Below are 13,481 nucleotides of genomic sequence, written 5' to 3'. Positions count from 1 at the left end.
CCGCATGGAGGCGCATCAAGGCTGCGAATAAAGTTGCACGCATATAAATACAATCATAGCAGGGAGGCAATTAGTCTGCTAAATGGGGTATTTTAGTAAATCGTTCTATAAGCAGCAACAGGATCAGATCCGTGAAGAGCTAGGAGAGGAGTTACTTGAGCTAACTCTTAGATACTTGCCTCATCTCCGACCCCAGAAACAGCAAAATGATTACTGGGAGCTCATCGCCATCAAACTCAACGAGACTTTGGCTCTCAAACGAATAGGGGAGCGACATGATACTGGGCCCAGGCAAAGTTTGGACGAAATTTCTACCATCAATGGGCCTCGAGTGAAGGAAATATACGAGTATGAGATGAAGCAATATGTTCCTAGTTTCCACCCACGGCCTGCCGGGTCCAGCCAGGGAGCAGATATAGCGATCTATGTTCCCCGAGGGCGCAAAGAGCGTATTATCCATGAGCTCAAATCGCTCCAGAACCATGATGTGGAAATCATCACCGAAATTTCAAAGAACAAGCTTCGAGAGTCTTGGGAACAGCACTTAGAAAATGACTTTAAAGATACTCAAACCTCAGAAGATGATGAGCAAGATGAAGAACCCAAGAACAAGGCTGGCTCCCTATTAGAAAAGGCAAGGGAATCCCTGAAGGAAAAACTCATTGAATCACTCATTGACCAAATAGCACTGCGAGACCGAAAGGTCGATAAGCTCACTAGGGAAGTGAAAAAGTTATTGGACCTCAACCATGCTCTCGTTGGTGGAGAGAGAGAAGAAATAGGGGAAAGGTAGACATAGGGATAACTTAGCATAGCTAGCATGGTTTTCTAGCTTGGCTGCGAGACCTCTTTGGTTGCAAGACCGTACGAACATAATTGTTCACCACGGTCAGATCCATTCCATACAAATATGTATAGTCAAAATAGACCGTAAGTAGCACCAAGAGCATTCAAGAGCAATTAAAAGCAATTTTTGTGCCCTGTTCTTCTTCTTTACCATCTACTACCCTGTTCCCAGTCCTGCCTGTAGGCACAGTGTACTTCGCACCGATTTTCAGCTCAACTCTAGTTGCACAACCATGGAAAACAACTCGGGAATCTCGCTTTCCCACACCCTTTGGTCGCCCCATGACACTGTGGGCGATGTCGCCGAGTCACTAGGGATAAACTTGCCAGAAGAGGCAGCCAAGAACCTTGCCATGGACGTAGAGTACAGAATCCATGAAATTCTAGAAACCGCTATCAAGTTTATGAGACATTCTAAACGAAAAACATTGACCACCGAGGACATAAGTCACGCATTAAAGGTCTTCAACATTGAACCACTCTATGGCTATGATAACTCGCAACCCTTGAACTTCAAAGAGACCATGGTCGGTGCCCTGGGTCAAACCTTGTACTATATCGACGACAATGAAATCGAGTTTGAAAAGCTTATAAACCAGGAACTCCCCAAAGTGCCTCGCCAAGCAACCTTCACAGCCCACTGGCTTGCTATAGAGGGTGTTCAACCCATGATTCCTCAAAATCCACTCCCATCCGAAATCAAAAACCTCCCTCCAGTATTGCGTGGTGCTACTACTTCTATATTGGGCAACGATATCTTGCTGTATGCCAATGGAGATGGTGCCAAGGACGCAGAAGCGGCCAATGGTAGCACAAAAGCACAAAAAACCGAGAAAAACACTGAGATCAAGCCGTTGGTCAAGCACGTCTTGTCCAAAGAGCTCAAATTATACTTTGACAAAGTGCTGGAGGTGTTGGTTTCGTCTGATCCCGAAAAACAAGAGCTTAAGGATGCTGCGTTGACATCGTTGAAGAGCGATCCAGGATTGCACCAGTTGGTGCCTTACTTCATCCAATTCGTGGCCGAACAGATCACAAACCAATTAAGAAACATAGATATTCTTTTCACAATGTTGGAGGTTATATCTGCCCTTGCCGAAAACTCTACGATCTTCTTGGAACCCTATGTCCATGCGTTGATGCCATGTATTTTGACATTGCTTTTGGCGAAAAAGATTTCCTCTGCTCCCAAAGAACAAACAGAAGAAGAGGAAAAGGCAGCGTTGAAAAACCAGTTGGCTGTTCGAGAATTTGCTGCCATATTACTAGAACACATTGTGAAGGTCTACGGCTCGTCCTATTCGACTCTTCGACCTAGGGTCACCCGAACTTTGTTAAGAGCTTTGTTAGACCCTTCGAAACCCACTGGGACACAATATGGTGCTTTGTTAGGACTCAAGAATATGGGAAGCGAAGTTATCAAGTTTGTGTTGGTCGGAAACCTAAAAGTGTGGTATAACCTGGTAGTGGTAGATTCGACCAAACCAGAATACGAAAAAGAAGTTTTGACGACGTCTGCGATCGATGCGTTGCGTACCTTGAAGGTATCGGAAGATTCTATGGAAGAAGAAGTTGGAGATGGCGCAAAAGAGAAGCTTTCTGAACGTTTGGGTGAAGCTTTAGCTGAGCAGGTATTGAAGCAGGAAGATTCCTCCGAGATAATACAAGGTCTCTTTTTCGGAGAGGCTGAAAATAAGCAGTGATGAGTGTATTATAATAAAATTCAAGTATTGATACAATGCTAACGTTTTCTTCTAGCAATCTTGCCAAAGACTCCAGTGCGTTGGTTACTAGACGTCGGTGACCCATTGAGGCTCGTATGGAAAAATGGAGACTCTTGGATCGATACCGGCTCGCCAGGCTTGCGCTTGGTAGACAGTTTCTGCGGTGACGATATGATCAAACCATCCTTTGGTGTTTCCTCTATATGGTTTCTTTCCACTGAGCTTACGATAGCCTGTTGCGAATTCACTGGCGATGTATATGTGCTGTGAATGTCATTGGGTTCTGCGATATTTGCTGCCGCGTACAATTTATCTGACAAGTTTCTCATTCCAGATGATTTAACACTCGTTACTGTTGGCAAAACAAACCTCTCCTCTGGTGTTACTACCACTTCATGGCCATTGGAAACATGATGGGATGTGCTGGGAGTCTCAGAGATTTGGGATACTTTCTCTTTTACAGGAGTAGAAATGATAGTTCCTAGATCAGCAGCAAACGATCTGGTCGCCTTTTTAGCATTTCCAAAAATGGACTCTGTTGAAGTTGGTGGATCGTACAAACTTTGCAGCCTGTTGAGTTTCTTTCTTTTCTCCTTGCCGCCCTCAGGTTTGGGAAAAGACATGTCAACTTGTCGCCGTTGCAAATTTTTGGAAGACAAGTTCGACTTTGATCTTTTCAAAGACATGGCAGGTAGGAGGTCTTCGCTACTAGCAAGAGAAATGTTGGAGCGTTTAAGATTTGGGTTCTTTTGAGGATCAAGATGCACTTTTTGGAACCGTGTGCTACGATTTGATCTCAGCGACTCCTGACCCGACGGTACCTGCCCTTTTGCAGGCTCAGAAGAGACCAGTCTCAGACGCCCTCGTGATTTTTCATGAGGCTTGATCTTTTCAATGACATATTTTGTGATTTCTGGAAGTCTCTTGTTGAAGTAGGGCACTAGAACATAGGCAAAGAATCCTAAGGAAGATTCCTTTTTCTTCCCTTTCGTAGATTCCTCAAGGGTATCCCATAAGGTGAGATTCTCTATTAACGTGTCGAGTATCGCAATAAGATTTTTCTCATTAACAGTATTTGTACTGGGACTTGTTGGTGTTGCCTTAATTTCCTCATCAAGCGTTACGCCCATTCCAAGAAATGTGGGCACCACTTTCTTTTTTGTTTTGCGTTTTCGGACTAGCGATTTCTTGATTATTTGCTGAGGTCTGAGAATGAGTTCTTGCTGTTCTTTGTTCAGTGCTAAAAGTGATTCTTCGTGAACACTTCCGTAATCTAGAATCTCAAAGATCAAAAGTATTTGTAGGTGAGCCTCTCGTACTTTAAGCGCCGAGGCGATGGCTCTGATTTGATCCAAATCAGAATCCGCAGCATTCAGCTCTTCATCATTATTTTTGAACTGACTTATTTCCGGTTGCAGATCCCATAATTTATCTTTGTAAGTCTCCTCTATTACAGAATTCGACGAAAAAGCCACATTTCTTATTAGTCCATGGGGTCCACCATGCCTTTGATGGAACGCTTCGTTGGATAAAATGAGCTTCAAAAGGTACTCTCTTGCTGTATCGTTATTCTTTGCGCAAAGGACTTTGAACCGTGATAATGCCATCTTGGGAAAGTAACTTAGCGGAGTATTCAAGGAATATAGAGCACTATAGTATTTCATGTAGATAAACCCGAGAGGATCGGTTTCCAATTGTGCGGTATCATGGGGTTCGGACATTGGGGATATTATTGGAGGTGCCATGGAAAACGATTGCTGAATTGAATCTTTCTTGGGAACATCAATACTCCATTTTTGAATACATTCTTCGACGGTACCAGCCAGGACTGGCAAAGATTTATTCTCACAGAAGATTCTGCTATAGTTTACGGTTCTTTCAAGGTAAATCATACCCAAGAGATTAGCCAGAATGTGGTAAACTAAACCTCTTTCGTAATCCCGATCATTAGGGTCTGCTCTTGTTTTAACAAGCCAGTACTTTCCTGACCACTCTCCAAGTTCCAAACTTGAATCTGGGCTGATTGTGAACAATATGGGGCTCCTGAACCAATCGGAAGGAACGCGTTCGAGTCTTATATTGGAGAATACGTGAGATATTGTGACATGGCGAGAGATCTGAAGTTTTGAATTCGATGAATGAAGGATGGTAAATGAATAAGGAAGTGTAGGTATTCGTTCAGTGTTACCTGTGTTATCCATTTATGCATTGGAATATTATAGTTGGTGTTGGTTGAAAACGTAGGAGAGGTTGCGATGAAATTTGAGATTGAGACTGCGATGAGAAATGGGTGCAAATAAAGAAATCGACGTTAACAGAAATGGTAGTTAACTATAAACCCTTAGTAAAGACTGTAGATCATGAGCCTGTAAAGCATACATTTCAGTATCCAGATACAAAATATATATCTTAATCACTCTTTAACAACTACGCTGGCAGCACCCATTCCTCCACCAATGCACATCGAAGTCACTCCAATCTGTCCAGGTTGTAAAATTCTCAAAATGGTGGCATATTGCCGAGTACCAGTGGCTCCGAGTGGATGACCCAAGGCAATAGCACCTCCATTGATGTTCAATTTATGGTCGGGAATGTTACACGCTTGCTGAGAGTAAATGCACTGAGCAGCAAAAGCTTCATTAATTTCAAAAATATCCACATCCTCAATTGTGAGTCCTGTCTTCTGCAACACTCTAGGTATGGCCAAGGCTGGTCCAATACCCATAACCTCGGGAGGTACTCCCACAGAGACATGGAGAACAAACTTACCAATGATGCGATAACCATTCTTTTGGGCAAATGAACGTCTCATCATAAGCACTCCAGCAACTCCGTCGGTGATCTGGGACGAATTACCGGCATGAGTGGATCCATCCAGCTTGAAAGCCGGCTTGAGTTTGCTCAAAGATTCAGCAGTCACATTTTTACGAATACCCTCATCCTGATCGACGATCAGAGTTTTGTCGTTGAGGATAGTTTCAAGTGGAAGAATTTCGTCTCTGAAGGCTCCCGATTCCTGCGCCCGCTGTGCTTTCGTGAAAGATTCAGCAGCAAACTTGTCTTGAACTTCTCTCAGAATTTTGTGTTGCTCGGCCACATTTTCGTTGGTGATGCCCATGGGTATCACACATTTTTGCATGGTCGCATCCTTGTCGTAGATACTGGTAATCTCTGGACGGGATTTGTTTGGTCCGTGATCCTTCGACATCGACTCAACACCAAGGGCAAGTCCACAATCAATTTCGCCAGTTTTGATTTTGTTGGCAATGTCACCGATGGCCATGAGACCAGAGGCACACTGACGATTAATAGCAACAATTGGAACGGTATCGGGAATTCCAGCCTTAATTGAAGCTACACGGTGTTCTGTAATTCCAGAACGTGCCTTGAGCACATTGGCACAAGCAATATCCTCTATGATCGTAGGATCAATTCCTTCCTTGCTGAGGAATGCCTCGATAAACTTGACCAATAAGTAGTCTGTACCAACATCCTTGAAGCTCCCTTTCTTGCCTTTCGTGAGCGCCGACCTGTAGGCAGCAACAATGACCACATCATCGGGGTTCTTGGAAACTACGTGATTCTTCGAAGAAGGACGAAGGTGGTTTCCAACCTGTTGAGTACGGCGTTCAGGATAATTGAGTCTGGCCATTTTAAGTTGCGAGTGTTGAGAATGAAGAACAAGGGATTCAAATCAGCTGTTCGGATATCGGCATCGGCATCGGCTAGCCACTTCCCCGCTATTCTTGTGAAAGCAACATGCAGGTCGAAATGTGGGGAGAGCAAAATACTTATGAAAAAGTTAGTCTGACCTGAGCCACTCGTCATCCATGATATCTGCCACTGTTGGTCTGCTCGGGATGTCACGAACCAAAATGCGTCGGATGAGATTTGTGCACTTTTCGCTGAAAGTATAAGGAATGCGAAGGTCTCCTTCCATGATTTCGTCAACGTTGTAGAATGGGTTTTCTTTATAGAGCATTGTGTAGAGGAGAATTCCAAGGGCCCACACGTCTTGTGGTCTTCCATCGTACTTTTCACCTCTCAAAACTTCGGGCGATGCGTAGTCGATGGTTCCTACAAACACATCAAATGGTCCCAGTTTGGTATAACCGGCACTTCCAAAGTCGATAATCTTGATGACACAATTCTCGTCTACAATGACATTCTCATCCTTAATATCACGATGAGCAATTCCGTGTTTGTGGAGGTGACAGATGGCCAGGACAATTTGCCGGAATATGAATTTGCACTCTGACTCCATAAGATTTGATCTCACCTCGATGAAGTCGAACAAATCGATGGCTGGAGGGTTTCCAAAGATAGGTGTTTCAAGGTAATAGTACTTGCGGTCCTCGAAAAAATCTATGATACGCATAATGTTGGGATGTGGTTCATTAGTCAAGTAGGACATGATCTGAATTTCAGAAGGAATGGTTCCCAACTTTCGGTCTCTGACCCAAGTATCCACCAAGATACGTTCTTTGTCGATACACTTGAGAATCACCTTATACCCCGAATCTTGTCGATGTTGAACCAAGACCACTTTTCCATAGGCACCCTCACCTAGATTTCTCAACACCTGGAAATCACTAAACTTTTTGGTCCTTCTTTTGTCACCGACAGTGACTGGCCAGAGAGCAGATTGCTGCTTTTTTGAAGCAATATAGTCGTTTTCCAATTGCAGCAATTCTTCTTCTGTGTACTCCTTGTGTGAAATTTCACCTTGTCTTGCAGGTGTAGCAGATTGCAGAGGCAGACTTGATAGCTGGTCTTGAACGTCAGCTTCTTTATTTCCTGCCAGTTGACTTGGCGAAGAAGCCGTGGCTATCTTGACGTCAATATTTTCCGACAGATTCGACCTATTGAATGGCAGGCTCAAGTGAGTTATTGGAAGCGCAAGTGTTTTTGGTCTTGACTTGGGAGCTTTGAAACTATTGTGACGACTTACCTCTGTACTACTCGAACCTAGTTCGACGATCTCAGACTCGTTCTCCGGGAACAATTGAAGCTGTGAAGGGAGGTCAACGTCGCTCCTCGAGAAGCCTTGTAGAGGAGTATTGTTTTCCAGCACACGAGAAACATTGAGGGAATTACGTTTGGGAGATTCCAATTCTTCTTCCAGCTTGGTGGTTTGTGTTTGCCTTTTCTTGGCATTCTTTTTCGCCTTGGTCTTTCTTGAGTAAGTTACCCACAAGACGAAAGTGTCTTGGACTGTTCTCAATTGGACGTCCACTAGAATGGTGCAGCCGTCTCTGTGTAAACCCTCGATACCCTGCGAGTTGAAGAAAAGTTGTTCCTTGTTCTCTGACTCGTCTGCCCTTCTCCATGCATCATATCTTCGGAAAAAGTGCTCTGGTAAAACAAGCCCAGAATTGGCGTGAATATCATATCCAGTTTCCGAAAGACCTAGCAGAAGAATCTCATCAAACTTGGGAACTATAGTGGTGAAAGAGTTGCCCACAAGTTCATCTGCCGCTATACCAAAAAGGTTCTTGGCGATAGCATTATTGCACGAAAGAACGCTATGGTCATAAGAGTCTAAAACAAACATTCCAGCAATATAAGGCATGGAATGTAACTTTAATTTCACCTCCCACCTATCGTCGTCTAATTCAACAGGATTTGAGGTGATGGCACAGGGAATATTCTCTCGTGATTTGAGACGAATGGTGTAGTATCTAGTCAGGTTGATGCGTGTTATGTCCTCATAGTCGCGAGGAACGTCAGCTAGTGGATTGCTTTGAGAGCTAAGTTGAGCAGCGAGCGAGTGGGAAAAATCTTTAATGCCGTGAATTTGATCTCCAAGTTCGTCAATCAACAGGCCCGCAACCTTCTTGATACTTTTGACGGTGTATGGTTCGTCGTTGTTGCGAGGAGCCAGAAGTAACATGTCAAAGGCATCACAAGGAATTTGCTCAAACATACAAATGATAGTCGATCCTGTACGTTTAGCCCACATTGAAGTCCAAGCATAGTCACTGCCTCCCAGCCTGACAATTGCAACAATCTCGCCAGCAAGAATGATATTTTTGTCCTCCTGGTGAAGAAGGCGAGACGTCACAAAGTGGCGAAATTGAGGTGCAATAAGATCCATAAGAGTCAAGGATATAATGGTGGATTTCAGTACTCCGAACATCAAGCAGGCTAAATCATTTGCTCCCTTTACTGACCAAGGACTATCAACCTCCATGGAGAAGACTGACTGAGGAAGAGCATGCTTTCCCAGAGTCATATTATGGAAAGGACGAGAGAATGTGCCTGTCTGAGGACTTGGGACATTGCCCTGATTCAAATTGGTCAATTGGCTAATCGTTGCAGACAGACGAAATGCACTGATTGGGGTGTGGGTCCCGCTCTGACCACCAGTCTGGGGAAGGTTCCCACCCAAAATGGTGGTGGGAGTAGTTGCGGAATCCAAAAATGGGGTGGATAAAGCGTAGAGAAGCGTTGATCGCAACGCAAGATGATCGACCTTGTTCTCATTTTCCTCGATGAGCGAAAGGTCATAGAGTGTCGAAGCGATTTCTTCGTCTGCTGCAATCTTGGAGTTGTCTCTATCAAGCAACTCGATGAAATGTTCGATGTTTTCTGGAGCCAAATCATCATCGATTTTGGTGGACTTGTATTTTTCGTCCTTTCTCTGTTTCAAGGCTTGAGCTGGAAGACTGTCTGCCCGCTTCATGGGAGGACGCATTAACGCTGCAAGTGCTGCAGACGAGGCATTGGAGGTCTTGTGGCTGACGTCTTCTGAAGAATTATTGGCGGAGTTGTAAAATCGTGGGGGAATCTGGGGATCAAAGTCCAGGATTGATCTGTTTTTCTCGAACGAACGCAACATCTTCGGATGATCCTTGATGATTTCCAACGATCTCCTGAGAACGTTTAGTCGTAAGGCGAGCGAATTGGGAGAGAGATGAGCGTATGAGTATGCATGGGTCGACACCACTGGGTAGCGGAGTATGTCTTTGGGTTGTGAACGATTTTCATGGTCGAGAAATGAGGTCATGGATGATGCTGGACTGGAATTAGAAGACTGCATTGTGACCGAAGACACTCTGGACGAAATTCTGAGTCCGCTAGGTCGACGAGAGTCTCTTTTTTGAATATTCGGGGTTTGAAGGTGATGACCAGAAGGCACGGAAATCAGCAATGGCTCGTCCTCATCGATTCTTGATGAATTGCTGGGAACTCTGCGAACATTATGTTCATTTTGAGAGATTTCATGGTCGGAATGGTTCAAAGAATTCGAATCCAAATCGACTTGGCCATGTCCTCTTTCAACAATCGATGGAACCAGGTTGTCTGGAACCATATTGGGGCTCGAGGTCGAGTCTGTGTTCATTTATGGTATCTGTGAAGTGTTAGAAGCTCACGAGGAATCCTCAATATTCCTCGGCGATTGCGTGGTGTACTCCGTAGGCAATTGGTATATTGAGACAAGGAAATTGTTGCGTCGTTAGCTGCAGGAACACAGCTTACGATCGGTCGCAAGTGGAAAATAATTGGGTGCAAAATGTGCGAGTAGAGGTGGGTTTAGGCAGGATTAAGTAGCTAATTACACTATAAAGTCAAGTCCTGGATTTCACTTGTCAATCCACGAGAGATTCGTGGTTCCAAAGGAGTCAGACCAATCCCGTTGATTACCGTGGGTGTTTGGAGCACCAGGCTAATGCTGCTGGGTGACTCAGTATAGTGAGGAGGACTCAACGAGCGCACGTCTTCGTACGTGGGAGGCACCTCGTCGTCCCAGGCAATTCCTAGTCCTGATCTCTCAACTAGGGGGATTTTGAATTGCATGCGTAGAACTCGGGCAGCTCCGGTGGGGACTCCAGCAGAGAGAGATGGCAGTCCACCAGTGCTAGTGGTTGGTGCCAAATTTGTTGTGCTTGCTGCTGAAGCCGTACTTGAATTCGAGGGAACGGGTTCAAGGCCTGGGGTTCTTCTTTTCCTCTCATTCAGAATTAACTCTTCGGCGACCACCACCTCGACGATGAGTGTATGGCTCACATAAATTCCTAGCTGGGGATCTTCGACATCGCATGCCACATTAGCTCCTTTTATGGGTCCCTGGTCGTCCTCGTGCAATTTGTGGTTGTCGCTGGAGGCATTGGCAATGTGGTTGTGGACGCCAGTCAGAAAGTTGATGAGGTTGATATCTGCCACCAACTCTATCTTTCCACGGCCACTAAAGTCTGATTTCCAGCCAGTTTTGATCTCTCCGTGTGATACAGTGCGCACTTCTTCGAGGTAAAGCTGGGTGGTGGAGTTGGTTGGAGATGGTTGTAAACTGGTGTTGGAATCTGCAGGTGTGATTGTAGGAGCAGGTGTGGGACTAACGTCTCGAAGAAAGTCCTCGACAAAGGTCTCGTGAACGTGTATGGGTCTGCTTCGTTCTGTCTCGGTGGTGTCGTTTTCTGGTGCTTCTACCTCATGTTCCACACCGTCAGTTCCAGCGTCAAGCTCATGGGGTTGAGATTCAGTTTCCGGTATTATAAGCATTCCTGTCTGAATTGTACTATGATGGAGACCAGCATTCGATTTTGGTGGAGACTTACTTCGTATTTTGCGTTGTGACTCTTCTGTTTGGCGAAGCTTGGATTCGTGCTTTTGGCATGTCGAAGCACGAACCTTGGTGCGCTCTTCAAGTCTCCAAATGAGCTTCCGCATACGCCAGCGTTTATCCATTTTGGAGCTTACGACGTTATCTAGCTTCAACTCGATCGGAAACTGCAGCTTTGGGTATATAACGCTGGGAAGAACGGCAGAAGCAGTGACTTCGGTGGGAGGAAATACCCGCAAAGAATTGCGATCCGGGCCTCTCAAAATGGACCTGGTAATATCTAGTGGTAGTACAACTTTTGTGTGCTTGATATCACGGCCGACAGCTTCCGCTACCAACTCGTACTTGATATACAGACTCGTCATGTGCGAACCAAGCTTGCACGAAGCAGGAAGTGAACCTGGTAACAAATGAGAAAATGGATAAGCATGGCGACCAGGAGAGAACTCTGTTGTAGACGTAAGAGCATCCCATCTTGCAAGCACGGTTTTCTTGGTGGTACAGTCGGAACAAGCGGCCACGGAAGTCGATGGAATAATGAATGGTTTGGAGTAGTGGACGGTTTGGGTGAGAGACAACGAAACATTTTCAAGTTTGATTTTTTTGGTAGGGTTGACTTCGAGAAAGAGAAGCCCCGAAACCAACGACCCGGACAGGTCCTGGGGAGCTCCGTAGAGCATTATGGGTGGGGATTCAAGACGAATGGAGAGCGCCAATGGAGATGAGTGTTTGCCATGATGGACCTTTATTTTTGGGGATCCGTGTGTTTTGGAAAAGACAGCCATCGATTGTTGAGGTGGTGAAGGGATTGTAGCGATTTGGTGAAGAATTTGAAGCGATTGATTTGATGAATTTGATATATCGATGAGTACCGGGTAGTTAAAAGTGACAGATATAAGCAATGCAAGTATTAAATGGGTATGAAATGAGTATAAACTGAGTATTAAATGAGTATTGAACGAGTATGAATTGAAAGAGTGCGTATTATTTGTCGATAACTTGTGAACCCTATACTTTTTTCTCGTATCGCTCTTCCACACTTAAGTACCAGGCGCCAGTTTTCCGGCACACCGACTCCGACCGCGCCGCGCACCAGAGCCACATCGCACCGGCGCGCCGGTGGTTTCTCTTCATGGAACCCACGCCGTTTGTAGTCGATAACGGCTCCTACAACATCAAGGCCGGTTTTGCCGCGTCCAAGAATCCAAAAAAATACCGCAACACATTGGCAAGGTCCAGAGATGGCAGGATCCATATATCGAATGACTATGTCAATCAAACCCAACACTACTCAGGACTTGTTTTCAAGCGTCCTTTTGACCAGGGCCACTTAACTACTTGGGAGGTTGAAAAGCCAATATGGGACTACTGCTTCGACGACGTGGGGACATCTGAGTTCGAGGCGCTGCTGTGTAGTCTTGTTTTGACAGAAACACCTTTTCAACTTCCTCAACTTTCCATCAACACCGACCAGATTGTGTTTGAAGAATACGGGTTTTCCCAGTACTATCGGTGTACTCCGGCGTCTTTGGTGCCGTGGATCGACGGCAGTGGCTCTCCGGCTGACTTTCAGGTTGTCATCGATGCCGGTTATAACGCTACATGGATCATTCCCATCATCTATCAAAATGTGTATTGGAAAGGAGTCAAAAAACTACCGGTGGGGGGCCACCTTCTCAACGGTCTTCTTCGTGAAATGGTGTCGTTCCGCCACTACGATATCCTGGACGAACCTATACTTGTAAATACCATCAAGGAACAAACCTGCTTCCTAGCCACCGACTACCAAAAGACTCTTCGAAACCGCAAGAAATATTCCTGCAATTTTGTGCTACCTGACTTCAAAACCACCGCTACAGGTTACGTGGTGAAGGACGGTGCATCACCACCAACAGACGCCCAATCCTTGACGCTTTCTGACGAACGGTTCTCTGTCCCGGAAGCACTCTACCATCCAGAAATAATCTTCGACAATGTATCTACATCCAATACGCTGTTGCAGCTGACCCCGTTCAAAAACTTGCCCGACTTGGTGGTGGAGTGTATTATGGCGTGTCCTGTAGCTGCCCAGCCACTTCTCCTGGCCAATATTCATATTGTAGGCGGCTCATCATTATTGCCCAATTTCAAGCTGAGATTACACAGCGAACTAGTCAAAGAACTTCCTCTGGATTGGTTTGTGCAGTTAAAGGAACACGAAAAGATAGCCCCTGATGAAAGACCATGGCACGGCGCCGCAAAGCTTACCGAATCGGATATCTTTGAAAAGATCTCCATCTCCAAACAGGAGTACTTTGAGCATGGAAGTAATTGGTGCCAGAAGCAGTTTGGGTTCCGTAATTTGTAGT

General features: G+C 45.3%; 7 protein-coding genes across 7 annotated transcripts; 3 read left to right on the top strand and 4 right to left on the bottom strand. All coding sequences in view use genetic code 12, as the record gives it.

Annotated features, from left to right (window-relative positions):
- Positions 1-82: 82 nt before the first annotated feature.
- Positions 83-793, top strand: PGUG_01301 (uncharacterized protein; the record flags this gene model as incomplete). Its single annotated transcript, XM_001485580.1, has 1 exon — positions 83-793. The coding sequence occupies one exon, from the start codon at positions 83-85 to the stop codon at positions 791-793; it is 711 nt and encodes a 236-aa protein (XP_001485630.2).
- A 286-nt stretch (positions 794-1,079) lies between these two features.
- On the top strand, positions 1,080-2,549 carry TAF60 (Taf60p; the record flags this gene model as incomplete). The annotated part of the gene is made up of 1 exon (XM_001485579.1): positions 1,080-2,549. The coding sequence occupies one exon, from the start codon at positions 1,080-1,082 to the stop codon at positions 2,547-2,549; it is 1,470 nt and encodes a 489-aa protein (XP_001485629.2).
- Positions 2,550-2,587: 38 nt separating this feature from the next.
- On the bottom strand, positions 2,588-4,771 carry PGUG_01299 (uncharacterized protein; the record flags this gene model as incomplete). The annotated part of the gene is made up of 1 exon (XM_001485578.1): positions 2,588-4,771. The coding sequence occupies one exon, from the start codon at positions 4,769-4,771 to the stop codon at positions 2,588-2,590; it is 2,184 nt and encodes a 727-aa protein (XP_001485628.2).
- A 212-nt stretch (positions 4,772-4,983) lies between these two features.
- On the bottom strand, positions 4,984-6,222 carry PGUG_01298 (thiolase family protein; the record flags this gene model as incomplete). Its single annotated transcript, XM_001485577.1, has 1 exon — positions 4,984-6,222. One exon carries the CDS (start codon positions 6,220-6,222, stop codon positions 4,984-4,986), a length of 1,239 nt encoding a protein of 412 aa, XP_001485627.2.
- A 150-nt stretch (positions 6,223-6,372) lies between these two features.
- On the bottom strand, positions 6,373-9,915 carry FUN31 (serine/threonine protein kinase; the record flags this gene model as incomplete). The annotated part of the gene is made up of 1 exon (XM_001485576.1): positions 6,373-9,915. The coding sequence occupies one exon, from the start codon at positions 9,913-9,915 to the stop codon at positions 6,373-6,375; it is 3,543 nt and encodes a 1,180-aa protein (XP_001485626.2).
- Positions 9,916-10,133: 218 nt separating this feature from the next.
- PGUG_01296 (uncharacterized protein) lies at positions 10,134-11,918 on the bottom strand (the record flags this gene model as incomplete). Its single annotated transcript, XM_001485575.1, has 1 exon — positions 10,134-11,918. The coding sequence occupies one exon, from the start codon at positions 11,916-11,918 to the stop codon at positions 10,134-10,136; it is 1,785 nt and encodes a 594-aa protein (XP_001485625.2).
- A 347-nt stretch (positions 11,919-12,265) lies between these two features.
- PGUG_01295 (uncharacterized protein) lies at positions 12,266-13,480 on the top strand (the record flags this gene model as incomplete). Its single annotated transcript, XM_001485574.1, has 1 exon — positions 12,266-13,480. The coding sequence occupies one exon, from the start codon at positions 12,266-12,268 to the stop codon at positions 13,478-13,480; it is 1,215 nt and encodes a 404-aa protein (XP_001485624.2).
- Between the last annotated feature and the right edge of the window lies 1 nt (position 13,481).

Source organism: Meyerozyma guilliermondii, genomic scaffold, assembly GCF_000149425.1.
Source record: "Meyerozyma guilliermondii ATCC 6260 scaffold_2 genomic scaffold, whole genome shotgun sequence".
NCBI classification, from domain to species: Eukaryota; Fungi; Ascomycota; class Pichiomycetes; order Serinales; family Debaryomycetaceae; genus Meyerozyma; species Meyerozyma guilliermondii.
This window is presented reverse-complemented; position numbering and strand designations above follow the sequence as displayed.